The 20,700-nt window shown below is 40.0% G+C and overlaps 2 protein-coding genes across 2 annotated transcripts; both read left to right on the forward strand.

Annotated features, from left to right (window-relative positions):
- The first annotated feature begins 1,555 nt into the window (after positions 1 to 1,555).
- On the forward strand, positions 1,556 to 2,835 carry LOC141336882 (serine/threonine-protein kinase pim-3-like). Its single transcript, XM_073842601.1, has 5 exons — positions 1,556 to 1,689; positions 1,810 to 1,860; positions 1,951 to 2,323; positions 2,480 to 2,659; positions 2,744 to 2,835. The coding sequence occupies exons 2-5, from the start codon at positions 1,840 to 1,842 to the stop codon at positions 2,833 to 2,835; spliced, it is 666 nt and encodes a 221-aa protein (XP_073698702.1). The 5' UTR covers positions 1,556 to 1,689; positions 1,810 to 1,839.
- A 5,252-nt stretch (positions 2,836 to 8,087) lies between these two features.
- On the forward strand, positions 8,088 to 9,367 carry LOC141336883 (serine/threonine-protein kinase pim-3-like). Its single transcript, XM_073842602.1, has 5 exons — positions 8,088 to 8,221; positions 8,342 to 8,392; positions 8,483 to 8,855; positions 9,012 to 9,191; positions 9,276 to 9,367. Exons 2-5 carry the CDS (start codon positions 8,372 to 8,374, stop codon positions 9,365 to 9,367), a joined length of 666 nt encoding a protein of 221 aa, XP_073698703.1. The 5' UTR covers positions 8,088 to 8,221; positions 8,342 to 8,371.
- Positions 9,368 to 20,700: the final 11,333 nt, after the last annotated feature.

Raw genomic sequence — 20,700 nt, forward strand, 5'->3', positions numbered from 1 at the left:
ACTAATAATTTGGATAAGTAGATCATTGAGCTCATTTGTCCTAAGGGCTATGATAAATAATATAAATTTTGTATAATAAATCTTAGATTTTCTTTATTTTTCAACGTGGCACTAAAACGCCATCTTAAGGACAAGAGCACAACAAGCATTTAAAATGTAGCAAAATAAAAAGCATTTTTAAAAAATCCAAGTTTCCAAGACCGCTTTAAAGTGACCTTCATTTAACAAATATGTATATTAAATAAATAAATAAATTGAGTAAAAAAAAAATCTAAAACAACTTTTTTATTATTGTTTAATCTGTTAGTAGTACAGATTAGTACGCACGCAAACGACGTCAGGCGTGCACATGCCTGATTCAAATTTTAGTTGCTATAGCGACGTGTGTAATAATATGAATTCTGACTGAATATATAAACTTTCGAACCCATTGCTATCTGTTGGTGAGAGACAAGGCGATAACAAACACTGTTGGAGAGTACTTTCTGTGCACAAACTGCGATTTTAACCGGATTTCGGAGGATTTGGGAGCAAGGAGTTCAGATTATATCTAAAAATACCTTTATTTTGCTGTGCTTTTCTTAATTTGGAGGAAGTTTGGAGAGTTATTTCATTTTTCTTCTTCGTTGGAGGAGTATTTCTGAGGACAGTATTTCTTTCTTTCTTTCTTTCTTTCTTTCTTTTTTATTTCTATATTTATTTAATAGTTTAATTGCTTAGTTATTTTAATCATTTATTTTTCTTTTTTATACTGTATATTGGAGTTTGGAGGAGGTTTCAGTGGCTATGAGTGAAAGACCAGGTGAGTGTTTTATGTTTCATTTGTTTAATAATGGCATTATTATCGGTATGTTTCATGTGTTTATTATTAGTATATTATGTTATAGTGTGATGTTGTACATTTTAAGTGAATGCAAAGAAATGTGTGTAAATGAACTTATTTCAACCCAAATTTTCCCTAGCTAAATATATTCCTGTAAATGAAACTGAATGCCTTTTACAAAACACTTAACTTAATTAAAATGAATTAGTAAAATATGTTTTATTTCTTGTCATAATTATAATAGTGAGAAAACTATTTTATTTTTACTCAAGAAACTTATTGAGTAACACAATATGATGTGACACTGATTAATTGTTGTATGTATGAAATATTTCAGCCCCAGGCCGCTCCAGATGCAGGAGTGCTGGTTTTACCCAGACGGCTATTCAGGAGGTTGGGAGACGTGGCTCTGGAGACCAGGATCAGGAACCGCTGCCAAACCCAACCCAGCCACTGAGCCTACCTGGCTATATAGCACCTCTGCCTTCTGAGTTTGCCGTTTCTGTGTCCACGGATGAGCCTAACAGGAAGAGGAAGTGGCAGAGCGGCAGCCAGGGAGATGAGCGTCCATCCACCTCATGCAGAAGACCTGCCAAACGCTCTTGCAGAGGTCAGAATAGGCTTATATTAAAGACGTTATGGCTCAGTTATGAAATGATTATTCACTGAAAAAGTTGTTTAGCTGTTTGATGTAAAAACTGTCAACGTAGTGTTCTTTTACAGTTGTAGATACTGCAACATGTTTTCTCAGAAAATAATTTTTTGTGATTTGATATGTTACAAAAGCATATGAGAAGGGCCCATTGCTGGGAAGAGGTGGCTTTGGCTCAGTTTATGCTGGGACGCGCAGGTCTGATGGACTGCCAGTAAGACATTTTTTTTTCTAAAATTATTTAAAAAGCCTTCAGAAATGTTCTCAGAATTGATTTCAGTAAATGTCATATTCCACAGTTAGGCAGGTGTGATTTACCTTTATCTGTCTACAGGTCGCCATCAAGTATGTCTCTAAACGCAAGATGCACAGGAGACTGAAAGTTGTAAGTGAATCTGTTGTTGTGTTTGACATCTCATTGGTTTGCACACATCCTCATTCAGGCCTGGGTATAATTTGGCATTTGTCACTGCAGGAAGGCCATGGTCGGCTGCCGCTGGAGGTGGCGTTGATGACCCTGGTCAACTCAGCTCCTGCCTGCCCCAATGTCCTGCAGCTGGTGGAGTGGTTTGACAGTCCCGATCACTACAGCATGATCCTGGAACGCCCAGTTCCTTGCCAAGATCTCCAGAGTTTCTGTGAGGAGAACAGCGGCCTGGATGAGAGCCTGGCCAAGAAAGTGCTGCTGCAGCTCATCACGGCACTGAAACACTGTGAGAGCCGCGGAGTCCTGCACCGGGACGTCAAGCCACAGAATCTGCTGATTTCCACAGACTCACATAACATCAAGCTGCTGGACTTTGGTTGTGGAGATCTACTAAAGGACTCAGCCTACAGATCATTTGAAGGTTGGTTACAGCAGGAAAGATCTCACTACAACACTCTGTGGATGTATTTGTATGTGGACATTTCTAAACTTTTGGTGTTCAAACTAAAAGAAACTATTCTGACTCTCTATTTGGAGCCTTTTCACTGGATTTTTTTGGTCTTGTGGGGTCTCTCAGGCACACCTCAGTACGCCCCTCCTGAGTGGTTTCGTCGGCGCCGCTATCATGCAGGACCGGCTACTGTTTGGTCAGTGGGGGTGACGCTCTACAAAATCCTGTGCGGTCGTTTGCCCTTCAGAACCGCATCGAGGGTCACCTCCAAAACCATACTGAACTTTCCTAGAGAGCTGTCTACAGGCAAGAGATAAAAATCATGTCCAGATCGAGGTGAAGTTTGCTGTTTTGTGTTGCTGAACACAAGTACTGTGTTGTGTGTAACAGAGTGCCGTCAGTTGATCAGCTGGTGTCTCAGTGTAGCGGCGGCAGATCGCCCCAGTTTAGACGACATTGAGCACCACCCCTGGTTACACTGAACAGGTGGACAATGACATTACATTCATGTGAATCACTGCAGTCATTGGTTGGATTGTATTGTTAGGATCAGTCTGGATAAATGATTTGAATTGTTTGTATAGGGTGACCAGGACTGACACAGAAACTGTAGAGAACAGCTTTGCTCTGGGTGGATGCTGGAGGAGCTGAACACACAGCACCAGTTGAAACCAAAGCTCAGATAAGACCAGCTAGTTGGGCAGAGTTTAAAGTAGCGAAATAAATGTACTGTTTGTAGTTTTTATATGCAAAGTAGCATGATGTGTAATTTAAAATTAGGACAGGGAAAGGGACCCAGAAATAAACATTTAAAGAAATAAACTTTAGAGAAATAAATCTAAGATTGTGTACTTTACAGCTTTAACGAGGGAAAAAACTACAAAACTATAAAGCAATTAATCCCCCCGCTTATGGAACTCCCTTCCCCTTGATATTCGCAAAGGTGATTGTCTGTTGACTTTTAAAAAAACGTCTTAAGACATATGTTTTTATACAGGATTTTTTATAATATGTTTACTTACTTACTGCACCTTGTTTTTATATGCGGACTGTTTACTGTGTGTTTTTGTTTTGTGTAGTGATTTGTATCTTTATTTATTTTTTATCTTTATTTGCTTGTGAGGTGACCTTGGGTGTTTTGAAAGGCGCCATCAAATAAAATGTATTTTTATTATTAATCAATTTTACAACAACAGATAATTATAAAACAATTGATTTAAAATTTTAAAATATTTCATTTGTTTAAGAGTGTAGAGAGATTGACTGCAATTCTGTAGCAGTAGTTTGTACTAATAGCTAATGTTGCTGCAACGTTTGTATTGTTATAACAAAGATTATATTGGTCATGTTACCAAAAAACAAAAGTGTTTAAAATAGGTTTATATTTTGTATTATTACTTTAAATATACTGGTAAAGTCAAATGCTTAATGTGTAATTTATGTGTGTATTATGAGTTCATACACTGTGTTTTTAATAGTTGTTTATTATCAATATAGTATTAGTTATATTATTTTTTGTTAAAAAATGTAATTCAGCTAGAATGTTTATATGCTAAAAAAACCTATTTATTATTACTATTTATTTTTTCACATTTTCTTCAGTTTAATTAAACTGTACCACAATTGTTGAACATTTTGTAACAGTTTTATTGTGTTTACTCTACTTAATACATTTAAAAATTTAAGGTTTCTTATTTCACTTGTGTTAAAACTACATGAATTATTTTTGTTGACGTAACTAACTGGACGGTGGATCAGTATTTCCCAGCATGCTTTGAAACTGACTGCTTTAGGAGAGTAAATTTAGGGATTAAGCGATATATTACTTTTTTTAGTAAAGAAAAGGACATATTTGTTATTAATGTTCAGTTGTGTTGTACATTTAGAGGAGTTTCTGTAATGTTTTTAAATTTTGTGGTTACCATTATGCAGAAGAGTGTCACCTGTGCTTAGGCTGTGGCAAAACATGAAGTTGAACATGCTAGAATAAATTAATTGGACCTAAACCAACTAAGCTATCTTGATCAGACTAAACAGATTTATTTTGTGTTAATTAAATTAAATTGTGTGCAAAATGTTTTTCAATTAAATCAAGTAGTGTAATGAATTAATTTTGAGTATATGATGTTGTCCCTCTCTTTGCATGTGATTGTTGTGTCCAGCTTATTTTTTATTTTTTTTTGTAATTAACTTGTTTTTTAAAATGATGAATATTGATGTTGAATGAGTAACAACAAAACTTAAGTATATCTTAAAAATATAATTTGTTAGTTTACAAATGTTCTATTTTAGTTACAAATTAGAGTTACCATTTATTGTAACTTTGTTTATGTAAGTCTTTCCCATGAAATTCCACTCTAAAAACTGCAGTATTACGTGATTTAATGGTTTTATATTTTTTTTAATGTAAAATGCTTAAGGGGAGACATTGCAGGCAAAAACACTGTTTTTTCATGCACCTATTAAGTTTAAGATTTTGGGCTTTTTGGTGTTTCATAAAGTTTTTTTCAGACTGGTGGAAAGAAAACACCCAAAAGACACTGTTAAGTGTTTCTTTTATAGCACATTATCTATTTGTGTCAATAGAATTCAATTACAATACATATTTTTAAAGGCCGTTTTCTCTAAATTAGTTTTCTGTCTGTTCTAATTTTTTTATTTATTATGGAGTGACAATATGAGATACCCAAAATTCCCTCTGTAAAAACATTTGACTCTAATATGTCAACAAGAATGTTGAAACTGACTTCATCCAGTGTTTAGATTTTTGTACTAGAAATGTATGCAAATTAGCACATATTTTTAATTAAATTGTATCACTTCAAAATTTATTTACCTTGATGGTTTTATGGTTTGGATTGATTGTTTCTTTATAGTCATTGATTGTTAGCACCAGAATTTACTGTAGCAGTAGTTAGTACTAATAATTAATGATGCTGGAATATTGTTATAAAAAAGATTATATTAGTCATGTTAAAAGTGTTTTAAATAGGTTTATATTTTAAATGATTACTTTGAATATGCTGGTAAATTGAAATGCATTTTTTATGTGTTTTTATGAGTTCATACCCTGTGTTTTAAATGGTTGCTTATTATCAATAAATATTTGTATTGTCTATTGTCAGTTTTATTTTTTATTATTTTAGTTAACATTTGTAATGGTTGAATGTTTATACACTCAAAAACGATTTTCTTCCCACATTTTGTTCAGATAAGCGATGACATGTTTCAGTTGTGACTGTTTCGGTAGTGACAATTTTACCTAAGTTTTAGCTCAAAGATGGTTACATGGTTAGCTAACACAGTTCTGGACAGTTGTACACACATAAAAACTAAAAGTTATAGAGTAACACCTTGATTGGTTAATAGCATAAAAATTGTAGATTTTCAGACTTTAGAACTAATTTATGTTCATTTATTAAAATAATGGGGGCCATCACCATGTAGCAATGAGAGAGAGACACACACACACACACACACACACACACATACAGGAATATTTCCTGATTATAAATGTAGGGGTGCAGTTAAAATCAGTCTCAGCTAGTGGACTAAAACATACACTGACTGGGTAGTGACATGAAAATGCAGGACACATTTCTTTTACATAAAGTTTCAAAATTTACAAAGAATATATTAAATAAATATAGATTTTTTTTTTTTTTTTTTTACTTTTTTTAAAAACAGCAATGGAATAAAATGCAAAAATTATTTCAATATCATTTTCAGAAGTTGAAATTTAGGGGTTAGGGTTAAGGACAGCCACCTCTTAATTGAAAGTACCTAATAAATGATGATTTTATATATATTAAGCGTACTGATATGTTAAACATATTGAGGGTTGCAAAAGATAATAGAAGGAACTTAGTAAACATCTTTTTTTTAATTAATAAGCAAACAGTTTAACCAATCTGCGATTTTATATGCCTATTCGGATGCAACCATGAACTCAACTATAGTTGAGGTACGGAGTTACGAAAGGTCACGTGATTTGAATACGCGCACACGTAATAAATGTGTGGTAATAATGAATTAAATCAAATCAATATATTGAATTAAGGTAGGCGATACAATGGATTCTGTATGAATATTTAATCAACTGACATAAGACTTGTATATGTGATTAATTAGCATTAGATTTACGTCGGACATTGCTTGAGCCGTTTCCACAGTCGACACTTATCAATTTAATTTCAGCTTTTCGTTTCGATAGCAAACAACAGTAGGTCATTTTCCCGAGTATTTAATAAATGAATTTGTAAATGTCAAATAACAGATTCCCAGTCAAATAAATACATATAAATTACACGAATCTATTTTAATTGATTTCTATTTGTAATAAACTATGAATTTAAATTAGAAGATGAATCAGCTAACTTATTTTTAGGACTATATGATGAATCAGGGGTAGGGGAAAAAGTTTACGTGTTCAGATAAATTTCACAAATTAAAAAAAAAGTCAGGATTTGCTTTTCAATTCAATACATATGATGAGATGCGACGTACGCGCACGCACGCACGCGACGTCAGGCGTGCACATGCCTGATTCAAATTTTAGTTGCTATAGCGACGTGTGTAATGATATGAATTCTGACTGAATATATAAACTTTCGAACCCATTGCTATCTGTTGGTGAGAGACAAGGCGACAACAAACACTGTTGGAGAGTACTTTCTGTGCACAAACTGCGATTTTTATCGGATTTCGGAGGATTTGGGAGCAAGGAGTTCAGCTTATATCTGAAAACACCTTTATTTTGCTGTGCTTTTCTTAATTGGGAGGAAGTTTGGAGAGTTATTTCATTTTTTTCTTCTTTGGTGGAGTATTTCTGAGGACAGTATTTCTTTCTTTCTTTCTTTCTTTCTTTCTATATTTATTTGATAGTTTAATTGCTTAGTTATTTTAGTCATTTATTTATTTTTTCATATATTGGAGTTTGCAGGAGGTTTCAGTGGCTATGAGTGAAAGACCAGGTGAGTGTTTTATATTTCATTTGTTTATTAATGGTATTATTATCGGTATGTTTCATTTGTTTATTATTAGTATATTATGTTATAGTGTGATGTTGTACATTTTAAGTTAATGCAAAGAAATGTTTGTAAATGAACTTATTTCAACCCAAATTTTCCCTAGCTAAATATATTACCTGTAAATGAAACTGAATGCCTTATCAAAACACTTAACTTAATTAAAATGAATTAGTAAAATATGTGTTTTATTCCTTGTCATAATTATAATAGTGGGAAACTATTTTATTTTACTGAAGAAAACTTAAAAAATATGACGTAACACAATTTGATGTGACACTGATTAATTGTTGTATGTATGAAATATTTCAGCCCCAGGCCGCTCCAGATGCAGGAGTGCTGGTTTTACCCAGACGGCTATTCAGGAGGTTGGGAGACGTGGCTCTGGAGACCAGGATCAGGAACCGCTGCCAAACCCAACCCAGCCACTGAGCCTACCTGGCTATATAGCACCTCTGCCTTCTGAGTTGGCCGTTTCTGTGTCCACGGATGAGCCTAACAGGAAGAGGAAGTGGCAGAGCGGCAGCCAGGGAGATGAGCGTCCATCCACCTCATGCAGAAGACCTGCCAAACGCTCTTGCAGAGGTCAGAATAGGCTTATATTAAAGACGTTATGGCTCAGTTATGAAATGATTATTCACTGAAAAAGTTGTTTAGCTGTTTGATGTAAAAACTGTCAACGTAGTGTTCTTTTACAGTTGTAGATACTGCAACATGTTTTCTCAGAAAATAATTTTTTGTGATTTGATATGTTACAAAAGCATATGAGAAGGGCCCATTGCTGGGAAGAGGTGGCTTTGGCTCAGTTTATGCTGGGACGCGCAGGTCTGATGGACTGCCAGTAAGACATTTTTTTTTCTAAAATTATTTAAAAAGCCTTCAGAAATGTTCTCAGAATTGATTTCAGTAAATGTCATATTCCACAGTTAGGCAGGTGTGATTTACCTTTATCTGTCTACAGGTCGCCATCAAGTATGTCTCTAAACGCAAGATGCACAGGAGACTGAAAGTTGTAAGTGAATCTGTTGTTGTGTTTGACATCTCATTGGTTTGCACACATCCTCATTCAGGCCTGGGTATAATTTGGCATTTGTCACTGCAGGAAGGCCATGGTCGGCTGCCGCTGGAGGTGGCGTTGATGACCCTGGTCAACTCAGCTCCTGCCTGCCCCAATGTCCTGCAGCTGGTGGAGTGGTTTGACAGTCCCGATCACTACAGCATGATCCTGGAACGCCCAGTTCCTTGCCAAGATCTCCAGAGTTTCTGTGAGGAGAACAGCGGCCTGGATGAGAGCCTGGCCAAGAAAGTGCTGCTGCAGCTCATCACGGCACTGAAACACTGTGAGAGCCGCGGAGTCCTGCACCGGGACGTCAAGCCACAGAATCTGCTGATTTCCACAGACTCACATAACATCAAGCTGCTGGACTTTGGTTGTGGAGATCTACTAAAGGACTCAGCCTACAGATCATTTGAAGGTTGGTTACAGCAGGAAAGATCTCACTACAACACTCTGTGGATGTATTTGTATGTGGACATTTCTAAACTTTTGGTGTTCAAACTAAAAGAAACTATTCTGACTCTCTATTTGGAGCCTTTTCACTGGATTTTTTTGGTCTTGTGGGGTCTCTCAGGCACACCTCAGTACGCCCCTCCTGAGTGGTTTCGTCGGCGCCGCTATCATGCAGGACCGGCTACTGTTTGGTCAGTGGGGGTGACGCTCTACAAAATCCTGTGCGGTCGTTTGCCCTTCAGAACCGCATCGAGGGTCACCTCCAAAACCATACTGAACTTTCCTAGAGAGCTGTCTACAGGCAAGAGATAAAAATCATGTCCAGATCGAGGTGAAGTTTGCTGTTTTGTGTTGCTGAACACAAGTACTGTGTTGTGTGTAACAGAGTGCCGTCAGTTGATCAGCTGGTGTCTCAGTGTAGCGGCGGCAGATCGCCCCAGTTTAGACGACATTGAGCACCACCCCTGGTTACACTGAACAGGTGGACAATGACATTACATTCATGTGAATCACTGCAGTCATTGGTTGGATTGTATTGTTAGGATCAGTCTGGATAAATGATTTGAATTGTTTGTATAGGGTGACCAGGACTGACACAGAAACTGTAGAGAACAGCTTTGCTCTGGGTGGATGCTGGAGGAGCTGAACACACAGCACCAGTTGAAACCAAAGCTCAGATAAGACCAGCTAGTTGGGCAGAGTTTAAAGTAGCGAAATAAATGTACTGTTTGTAGTTTTTATATGCAAAGTAGCATGATGTGTAATTTAAAATTAGGACAGGGAAAGGGACCCAGAAATAAACATTTAAAGAAATAAACTTTAGAGAAATAAATCTAAGATTGTGTACTTTACAGCTTTAACGAGGGAAAAAACTACAAAACTATAAAGCAATTAATCCCCCCGCTTATGGAACTCCCTTCCCCTTGATATTCGCAAAGGTGATTGTCTGTTGACTTTTAAAAAAACGTCTTAAGACATATGTTTTTATACAGGATTTTTTATAATATGTTTACTTACTTACTGCACCTTGTTTTTATATGCGGACTGTTTACTGTGTGTTTTTGTTTTGTGTAGTGATTTGTATCTTTATTTATTTTTTATCTTTATTTGCTTGTGAGGTGACCTTGGGTGTTTTGAAAGGCGCCATCAAATAAAATGTATTTTTATTATTAATCAATTTTACAACAACAGATAATTATAAAACAATTGATTTAAAATTTAAAAATATTTCATTTGTTTAAGAGTGTAGAGAGATTGACTGCAATTCTGTAGCAGTAGTTTGTACTAATAGCTAATGTTGCTGCAACGTTTGTATTGTTATAACAAAGATTATATTGGTCATGTTACCAAAAAACAAAAGTGTTTAAAATAGGTTTATATTTTGTATTATTACTTTAAATATACTGGTAAAGTCAAATGCTTAATGTGTAATTTATGTGTGTATTATGAGTTCATACACTGTGTTTTTAATAGTTGTTTATTATCAATATAGTATTAGTTATATTATTTTTTGTTAAAAAATGTAATTCAGCTAGAATGTTTATATGCTAAAAAAACCTATTTATTATTACTATTTATTTTTTCACATTTTCTTCAGTTTAATTAAACTGTACCACAATTGTTGAACATTTTGTAACAGTTTTATTGTGTTTACTCTACTTAATACATTTAAAAATTTAAGGTTTCTTATTTCACTTGTGTTAAAACTACATGAATTATTTTTGTTGACGTAACTAACTGGACGGTGGATCAGTATTTCCCAGCATGCTTTGAAACTGACTGCTTTAGGAGAGTAAATTTAGGGATTAAGCGATATATTACTTTTTTTAGTAAAGAAAAGGACATATTTGTTATTAATGTTCAGTTGTGTTGTACATTTAGAGGAGTTTCTGTAATGTTTTTAAATTTTGTGGTTACCATTATGCAGAAGAGTGTCATCTGTGCTTAGGCTGTGGCAAAACATGAAGTTGAACATGCTAGAATAAATTAATTGGACCTAAACCAACTAAGCTATCTTGATTAGACTAAACAGATTTATTTTGTGTTAATTAAATTAAATTGTGTGCAAAATGTTTTTCAATTAAATCAAGTAGTGTAATGAATTAATTTTGAGTATATGATGTTGTCCCTCTCTTTGCATGTGATTGTTGTGTCCAGCTTATTTTTTTTTTTTTGTAATTAACTTGTTTTTTAAAATGATGAATATTGATGTTGAATGAGTAACAACAAAACTTAAGTATATCTTAAAAATATAATTTGTTAGTTTACAAATGTTCTATTTTAGTTACAAATTAGAGTTACCATTTATTGTAACTTTGTTTATGTAAGTCTTTCCCATGAAATTCCACTCTAAAAACTGCAGTATTACGTGATTTAATGGTTTTATATTTTTTTTAATGTAAAATGCTTAAGGGGAGACATTGCAGGCAAAAACACTGTTTTTTCATGCACCTATTAAGTTTAAGATTTTGGGCTTTTTGGTGTTTCATAAAGTTTTTTTCAGACTGGTGGAAAGAAAACACCCAAAAGACACTGTTAAGTGTTTCTTTTATAGCACATTATCTATTTGTGTCAATAGAATTCAATTACAATACATATTTTTAAAGGCCGTTTTCTCTAAATTAGTTTTCTGTCTGTTCTAATTTTTTTATTTATTATGGAGTGACAATATGAGATACCCAAAATTCCCTCTGTAAAAACATTTGACTCTAATATGTCAACAAGAATGTTGAAACTGACTTCATCCAGTGTTTAGATTTTTGTACTAGAAATGTATGCAAATTAGCACATATTTTTAATTAAATTGTATCACTTCAAAATTTATTTACCTTGATGGTTTTATGGTTTGGATTGATTGTTTCTTTATAGTCATTGATTGTTAGCACCAGAATTTACTGTAGCAGTAGTTAGTACTAATAATTAATGATGCTGGAATATTGTTATAAAAAAGATTATATTAGTCATGTTAAAAGTGTTTTAAATAGGTTTATATTTTAAATGATTACTTTGAATATGCTGGTAAATTGAAATGCATTTTTTATGTGATGTTTCATTAACAAATTTCAGGAGGAGCTCGCGCAGATAATTAACACGGCCAATTCATCATCAGCAATCATTCCCTATCCAATCACTCTCCCTATCTAATTACTACAGTCCCTTTAAATAACCAAGCAGTCCTACCTTCAGCTATCTCTGATTCCAGCATCATTGCCGTCGAACATGTCTGAGATTCACTCCTCCGAGGATTATTCCTCAGACGCCGAGCTTCCTGTAGCTCCTCCAGCCTCCATCCAGGTCGCCGCTCAGGCCACCAGCGCCCAGCAGGATCCATCAAGCGAGCCCGCGGCTGCATCACGGGGCCACAGGCCCTCACGCACCACCGCTGCTCGCACTCCGAGACGCCAGCTCACGCCGTCTCCACCACCTTCTAAACGCCGGGCATCATCCCCAGCGTCCTCCTACGGTTCAGCCTTCTCCTGCACCCCAGCCAAGGAGAAATGGACCATAGCCGAGCTTCGTAAGGCCCTCACCAGCGCCGGCGTATCATTTACACGCCGTTCCTCAAAAGCAGAACTCCTCGCACTCTACTCATCTCTCCAGCAGCAGGAAAAACCAGCATCCACCCCTCCCACCAGGGCGTCAGGCAGGGCGCGCTCAGGCCGCAGCGCCCCCTACATGACGTCAGGACGCAGCAGAAGGCCGTCACCGAGTTCGGGCCACGCCCCGGACACCGCAGTCTCCAGCCATGGCCACCCAGCTCGACCTTCGAAGCGGGAACCTGCTGCTCACGCTGGCAGAGAGCCAGCCATCGCCTCCATGAGCCGCCGCAGCAGCACGAACTCGCCCACTCCCGTGGCCGATTCTCGTCCGCAACCCGTGCCTCTCCTTTCTCTCCCCTTTTCATGGCCCGCAGCCCCGCCTTCCACTCATAGCACCAGCATTCCCCCGCTCATGCCACAAGCACCGGTGCCTCTCATTCCCCCTCTCTTCCCTCCTCCCTTTCCCGTTCCAGGAGACGGCCGCAGCGCACGCTTACAGCCGCTACCAGTCCCCGCAGCCACTTTCCTCCCTCCTCAGGTCCGCCCTCCCTTCTCATTGGCCTCAGCCACTCCCCTTCCAGCCCCGCCAAACGCTCTAGCGCTGGAACCTCCCCCAGTCCCCAACTCAATCAGGACCCAGATTTTAGCAGGTGCGGATGTAGATCTTTTCACCCTGTTGTCACCAATCTTACCCTCACCTGCCGATCGCCAAATCAATATTGGCGATTTTTCAGTCACTTTAAAAAATTCCGCACCCGCACAGTCACGCATTCTTTCTTTTGCCGAGTTCACCATGGCTTTCACCCGTTACGCAGAAATCATCTGCACCGTTTTTCCCCACAGGAGGCGCGAACTCAGCGATTATCTCGCAATAGTCGCTGAGCTCGCGCTGTCATTCGGAGGTTCCCACTTTTACACCTACCATAAGCTGTTCGCCGCCAAATGTGCCATCCGCGTAGCCCAGTGGAACCAGTGTCCTTACTGGGGAGCTCTGGACACCGAGCTCCATAGCAGAGTCTTCCTGGGCTGCCGCAACATCTCCTGCGCAGTTTGCCGTTCATTTTCCCACCCTACTTCCAACTGCACTTTTATCAATCCGTCCATTCCTCCCGGCCCCGAACCATCCCAACCCAAATCCACGAGCTACGTCCCGCGTCTCATGGAGACCCCAGCTACCCCTACTCCCACATTTCGCCACCCCCCTTCTTCCACTAGCAACCAAGTCTGCAATGACTTCAACAACGGCAGATGCACCAGACAGCGCTGCCGTTTCATGCATGTGTGCAGTTTTTGTGGCGGTGCTCATGCACGTATGGTTTGTCCTGTACACAAAGCTGCAAATAAAAACCAAAAAAGATATTTATCGACTCCCGTAAATGTTTCCCGCTTATCTGCTGAATTGCTTCACCACCCCGATCCTCATTTTGTTTGTTATGTTCTTTCAGGTCTCACCCATGGATTCCACCCCGGCGTCCTGAGCCTCCCCTCCCAAAACCTCATCTGCCCAAATCTCCACTCCGCTCTCACCGAACCCGAAACAGTGGACGGCCTAATCAAAAAAGAAATAGACTCAAATTTCATGATAGGCCCCTTTTCTGTCCCTCCTTTTAGCATCTATCGAGTCAGCCCCATCGGCGTCGCCACCAGAAAATTCTCAAGCAAAAAACGCCTCATAATTGACCTTTCTTCCCCGCATAATTCCCCATTCCCTAGCATTAACAGCCTCATTCCGCTCGAAGAGTTCTCTCTTCACTACCACGACATCGACCAAGCCACTACCTTGATTAAAAAGGCAGGTCGCGGCGCTTGGTTGGCTAAAGTCGACATTACTTCCGCCTTCAAAGTCATGCCCATCCACCCAGATTTCTGGCACTTATTCGGCATTCGCTGGAAAAACGAATTCTATTTCGCTGTACGCCTCACATTCGGTTGCAAAAGCAGTCCAAAAATCTTCGACACGCTGTCAGAGGCAATTTGCTGGATCCTCTCCAATAATTACAATTTACCCTATCTGATCCATCTTTTAGACGATTTCTTAATCATTTCACCCCCAGATTCCGTCCCAGCCGCACACCTCCTGACAACCCAAAAGCTTTTCTCAGAACTCGGGATTCCCCTCGCTCAAGACAAAACCGAGGGTCCTAGCACTTCCATCGAATTTTTGGGCATCAATTTAGATTCCCAAAAATTCCTAGCTTCCCTGCCCAAAGAAAAGATTGACAGAACAATTCTAGTAGCTTCCACCCTGCTAACAAATTGTAGCTGTACAAAACGCGAGCTGCTATCCATTCTGGGTCATCTAAATTTCGCGATGCGCATCATCCCACAAGGCCGCCCCTTCATCTCCCATCTCCTCTCCCTCTCCTCCTCCGCCCACGCCCTTGAGGATCGCATTTCCATAACTGACTCTTGCCGCAATGAGCTCAGCTTATGGATTTCTTTCCTTAAACAGTGGAACGGCTTATCATTCTTTTACAGCAATTTGGTTTCTTCCCCAATCGATATCGAATTATATACCGACGCCGCCCCTTCTGTCGGCTTCGGAGGTTTTCTCCGGGGCCGCTGGTTCGCTTCTACCTGGCCCCCCGAGTTGGCAGATTTGCCTCAGCAGCTTTCATCCTCAGCACTATTTGAGCTCTACCCGTTAGTGGCCGCAGCTTTCCTATGGGGCAAAGAGTGGTCCGCCACCAGCATCGTCGTCCACTGCGACAACGAAGCTATCGTGCACTGCATTAACAAAGGCCATTCCCACTCCCCCGCGCTCATGCCTTTGCTCAGACGTTTGATTTGGATTTCAGCTTGTGACCAATTTATCATAACTGCAAAACACATCCCCGGTTCAAAGAATCAAATCGCTGACTCTCTCTCTCGTTTTGCTTTTCAGAAATTCAGATCGCTGGCTCCAGAAGCGGACCCGCTCCCAACCCCAGTCCCTCCTTATTCAGAACTGATATTCCCATAAACCACCCCCTAAGGCCTCTTCTCGAAGCATCCATCGACTCCATTCTCCAAGCAGTCTCCCCCAGGACTCTCCAATCCTACCTTACAGCGTGGAAATGCTTTAAAACTTTCCACGCCGCCTATAGCTTACCTTTCCCCGATTTTTCCCTGCTCACTGTCACTTCATTTATCTCACATGTCAACTCCAATAAAAACCTCAAAGCCAGTTCCATCAAAGGATACCTAAGCGGAGTCCAATTTTTTCACAAATTGGTATTCGGCTCACCTTCTCCCCATATCTCCAATTCCCAGACATCCCTCCTCATCAAAGGCATACAAAAAACCCAGCCCAGCCGCCCAGACCCTAGACAACCCATCACCCTTAAGATCCTGACCAAATGCATATCCACGCTCCGTAATGGTTACCATTCTATCCATACCGCCCGCACATTAGACGCAATGTTTATCCTGGCTTTTTTCGGTTTCCTCAGATGCTCTGAGCTCGCCATTACATCTGGCTTCAACCCAGCCATCCACCCCACCATCTCCGATCTAGCAGTTCTAGACGGTGAAACCATCTCTTACTTCATTAAACAAAGTAAGACAGACCAAACTAAGAAAGGCCATTTCATATATATTTTCAACCTTCAATCTCCCCTCCAACCCTTCCAAACCCTCCTTGCCTTCCTTCAGCTCAGGAAATCCCAATCCAGACTCCCCTCCGACCCTCTTTTTACAGACGACTCCAACCGCCCCGCCACACGCTTTTGGTTCCAAAAGCACCTTAAATCCATCTTGCTCCTCTCCGGCATTCCAGCGGACAATTTCTCCAGCCATTCATTCCGTATAGGCGCAGCAACCACAGCCGCGCAAAAAGGCCTCTCCCAACAGCAGATCCAAGCGCTCGGCCGGTGGACATCGGAAGCTTTCAAAAGCTATATCCGATCAGACCGCGCTTTCATCAAGGAAACCCACCAAACCCTAATCGGCCAACCCGTTCTACCGCCAGCCCACCCCCGTCCACGCCATCTCTAGCCGCTTCAACCACCCCCTTTGCGCCCCTTTTTCCTTGGGACATCCTGCCTTTGTTAAAACCCCAGCTTATTCCCCTACGCGCAGCAACGCGCGCTCCCGCTGGAGCCCCCCTTACGCACAGCAGTGCTCGCCCCGCTTTTCACGTCACGCTCAACATCGCATGGCTCCTGTTCAAGCCCCCGCTTTTCCCCTATACGTGCAGCGATGCACGCCCCCGCTGGAGCCCCCCTTACGCACAGCAGTGCTCGCCCCGCTTTTCCCATCACGCTCAACATCGCATGGCTCCTGTTCAAGCCCCCGCTTATCCCCCATACACGCAGCAATGCGCGCCCCCGCTGGAGCCCCCCTTACGCACAGCAGTGCTCGCCCCGCTTTTCCCGTCACGCTCAACATCGCATGGCTCCTGTTCAAGCCCCCGCTTTTCCCCCATACACGCAGCAATGCGCGCCCCCGCTGGAGCCCCCCTTACGCACAGCAGTGCTCGCCCCGCTTTTCCCGTCACGCTCAACATCGCATGGCTCCTGTTCAAGCCCCCGCTTTTCCCCCATACACGCAGCAATGCGCGCCCCCGCTGGAGCCCCCCTTTCGCACAGCAGTGCTCGCCCCGCTTTTCACGTCACGCTCAACATCGCATGGCTCCTGTTCAAGCCCCCGCTTATTCCCTACACACGCAGCAATGCGCGCCCCCGCTGAAGCCCCTCTTACGCACAGCAGTGCTCGGCATAGCAGTGCTCGCCCCGCTTTTCTCTCACACCCTGCAACGCATGGCTCTCGTTGAAGCCCCCGCTTATTTTCTATACGCGCAGCAATGCAAGCCCCGCTACAGCCACCGCCTTTTTTTCCCCACGCAACAGCTATGCCCGCTCCCTCGAAAGCACCATTCATAATTTCCACCTGCCTCAAGTTTCACTCCCGCAAAATGCTTCTTCTCTAGCAATGCCCGCAGAAGCTCCTCCCACACTCTGTCTACTTCCAAACGTCCAGCATCCCTTCAGCCAAGTTAAGCTTTTTGGGGGGTCATCTGGCTGCTGTCCTGCAGTTATTTTGCACTTTGGGGAGCGCTATTGGGTTCGGGCCAAATGCCGAGCTCGGACCCCTCTCCCTGGGCAGGGGGAGTGCCCCGGGCTCGGGAATGACTACCGAGCTCGGAGCCCTCTCCCGGACAGCACGCCAAACACGCTTAACTTTTACGCTGTTTATTATATGCAAAAGCGAACTAGTGAAGTGATGTTTCATTAACAAATTTCAGGAGGAGCTCGCGCAGATAATTAACACGGCCAATTCATCATCAGCAATCATTCCCTATCCAATCACTCTCCCTATCTAATTACTACAGTCCCTTTAAATAACCAAGCAGTCCTACCTTCAGCTATCTCTGATTCCAGCATCCCTCCCACCCCCCCTTTTTTCATTTCTCTCCACCTCCAGCTAGGGGGGAGCGCTATTGGGTTCGGGCCAAATGCCGAGCTCGGACCCCTCTCCCTGGGCAGGGGGAGTGCCCCGGGCTCGGGAATGACTACCGAGCTCGGAGCCCTCTCCCGGACAGCACGCCAAACACGCTTAACTTTTACGCTGTTTATTATATGCAAAAGCGAACTAGTGAAGTGTTTTTATGAGTTCATACCCTGTGTTTTAAATGGTTGCTTATTATCAATAAATATTTGTATTGTCTATTGTCAGTTTTATTTTTTATTATTTTAGTTAACATTTGTAATGGTTGAATGTTTATACACTCAAAAACGATTTTCTTCCCACATTTTGTTCAGATAAGCGATGACATGTTTCAGTTGTGACTGTTTCGGTAGTGACAATTTTACCTAAGTTTTAGCTCAAAGATGGTTACATGGTTAGCTAACACAGTTCTGGACAGTTGTACACACATAAAAACTAAAAGTTATAGAGTAACACCTTGATTGGTTAATAGCATAAAAATTGTAGATTTTCAGACTTTAGAACTAATTTATGTTCATTTATTAAAATAATGGGGGCCATCACCATGTAGCAATGAGAGAGAGACACACACACACACACACACACATACAGGAATATTTCCTGATTATAAATGTAGGGGTGCAGTTAAAATCAGTCTCAGCTAGTGGACTAAAACATACACTGACTGGGTAGTGACATGAAAATGCAGGACACATTTCTTTTACATAAAGTTTCAAAATTTACAAAGAATATATTAAATAAATATAGATTTTTTTTTTTTTTTTTTTTACTTTTTTTAAAAACAGCAATGGAATAAAATGCAAAAATTATTTCAATATCATTTTCAGAAGTTGAAATTTAGGGGTTAGGGTTAAGGACAGCCACCTCTTAATTGAAAGTACCTAATAAATGATGATTTTATATATATTAAGCGTACTGATATGTTAAACATATTGAGGGTTGCAAAAGATAATAGAAGGAACTTAGTAAACATCTTTTTTTTAATTAATAAGCAAACAGTTTAACCAATCTGCGATTTTATATGCCTATTCGGATGCAACCATGAACTCAACTATAGTTGAGGTACGGAGTTACGAAAGGTCACGTGATTTGAATACGCGCACACGTAATAAATGTGTGGTAATAATGAATTAAATCAAATCAATATATTGAATTAAGGTAGGCGATACAATGGATTCTGTATGAATATTTAATCAACTGACATAAGACTTGTATATGTGATTAATTAGCATTAGATTTACGTCGGACATTGCTTGAGCCGTTTCCACAGTCGACACTTATCAATTTAATTTCAGCTTTTCGTTTCGATAGCAAACAACAGTAGGTCATTTTCCCGAGTATTTAATAAATGAATTTGTAAATGTCAAATAACAGATTCCCAGTCAAATAAATACATATAAATTACACGAATCTATTTTAATTGATTTCTATTTGTAATAAACTATGAATTTAAATTAGAAGATGAATCAGCTAACTTATTTTTAGGACTATATGATGAATCAGGGGTAGGGGAAAAAGTTTACGTGTTCAGATAAATTTCACAAATTAAAAAAAAAGTCAGGATTTGCTTTTCAATTCAATACATATGATGAGATGCGACGTACGCGCACGCACGCACGCGACGTCAGGCGTGCACATGCCTGATTCAAATTTTAGTTGCTATAGCGACGTGTGTAATGATATGAATTCTGACTGAATATATAAACTTTCGAACCCATTGCTATCTGTTGGTGAGAGACAAGGCGACAACAAACACTGTTGGAGAGTACTTTCTGTGCACAAACTGCGATTTTTATCGGATTTCGGAGGATTTGGGAGCAAGGAGTTCAGCTTATATCTGAAAACACCTTTATTTTGCTGTGCTTTTCTTAATTGGGAGGAAGTTTGGAGAGTTATTTCATTTTTTTCTTCTTTGGTGGAGTATTTCTGAGGACAGTATTTCTTTCTTTCTTTCTTTCTTTCTTTCTTTCTTTCTTTCTATATTTATTTGATAGTTTAATTGCTTAGTTATTTTAGTCATTTATTTATTTTTTCATATATTGGAGTTTGCAGGAGGTTTCAGTGGCTATGAGTGAAAGACCAGGTGAGTGTTTTATATTTCATTTGTTTATTAATGGTATTATTATCGGTATGTTTCATTTGTTTATTATTAGTATATTATGTTATAGTGTGATGTTGTACATTTTAAGTTAATGCAAAGAAATGTTTGTAAATGAACTTATTTCAACCCAAATTTTCCCTAGCTAAATATATTACCTGTAAATGAAACTGAATGCCTTATCAAAACACTTAACTTAATTAAAATGAATTAGTAAAATATGTGTTTTATTCCTTGTCATAATTATAATAGTGGGAAACTATTTTATTTTACTGAAGAAAACTTAAAAAATATGACGTAACACAATTTGATGTGACACTGATTAATTGTTGTATGTATGAAATATTTCAGCCCCAGGCCGCTCCAGATGCAGGAGTGCTGGTTTTACCCAGACGGCTATTCAGGAGGTTGGGAGACGTGGCTCTGGAGACCAGGATCAGGAACCGCTGCCAAACCCAACCCAGCCACTGAGCCTACCTGGCTATATAGCACCTCTGCCTTCTGAGTTGGCCGTTTCTGTGTCCACGGATGAGCCTAACAGGAAGAGGAAGTGGCAGAGCGGCAGCCAGGGAGATGAGCGTCCATCCACCTCATGCAGAAGACCTGCCAAACGCTCTTGCAGAGGTCAGAATAGGCTTATATTAAAGACGTTATGGCTCAGTTATGAAATGATTATTCACTGAAAAAGTTGTTTAGCTGTTTGATGTAAAAACTGTCAACGTAGTGTTCTTTTACAGTTGTAGATA

Source organism: Garra rufa, chromosome 6, assembly GCF_049309525.1.
Source record: "Garra rufa chromosome 6, GarRuf1.0, whole genome shotgun sequence".
In the NCBI taxonomy this organism is placed as follows: Eukaryota; Metazoa; Chordata; class Actinopteri; order Cypriniformes; family Cyprinidae; genus Garra; species Garra rufa.

Excerpts from the sequence above, each read along its gene's own strand:
- LOC141336882 (XM_073842601.1), top strand. The coding sequence starts at position 1,840 with ATGCACAGGAGACTGAAAGTT. Across the intron at positions 1,861-1,950 it reads TGCACAGGAGACTGAAAGTT|GAAGGCCATGGTCGGCTGCC; the intron begins GTAAGTGAATCT and ends TTGTCACTGCAG. Across the intron at positions 2,324-2,479 it reads AGCCTACAGATCATTTGAAG|GCACACCTCAGTACGCCCCT; the intron begins GTTGGTTACAGC and ends GGGGTCTCTCAG.
- LOC141336883 (XM_073842602.1), top strand. The coding sequence starts at position 8,372 with ATGCACAGGAGACTGAAAGTT. Across the intron at positions 8,856-9,011 it reads AGCCTACAGATCATTTGAAG|GCACACCTCAGTACGCCCCT; the intron begins GTTGGTTACAGC and ends GGGGTCTCTCAG. Across the intron at positions 9,192-9,275 it reads TCCTAGAGAGCTGTCTACAG|AGTGCCGTCAGTTGATCAGC; the intron begins GCAAGAGATAAA and ends TGTGTGTAACAG.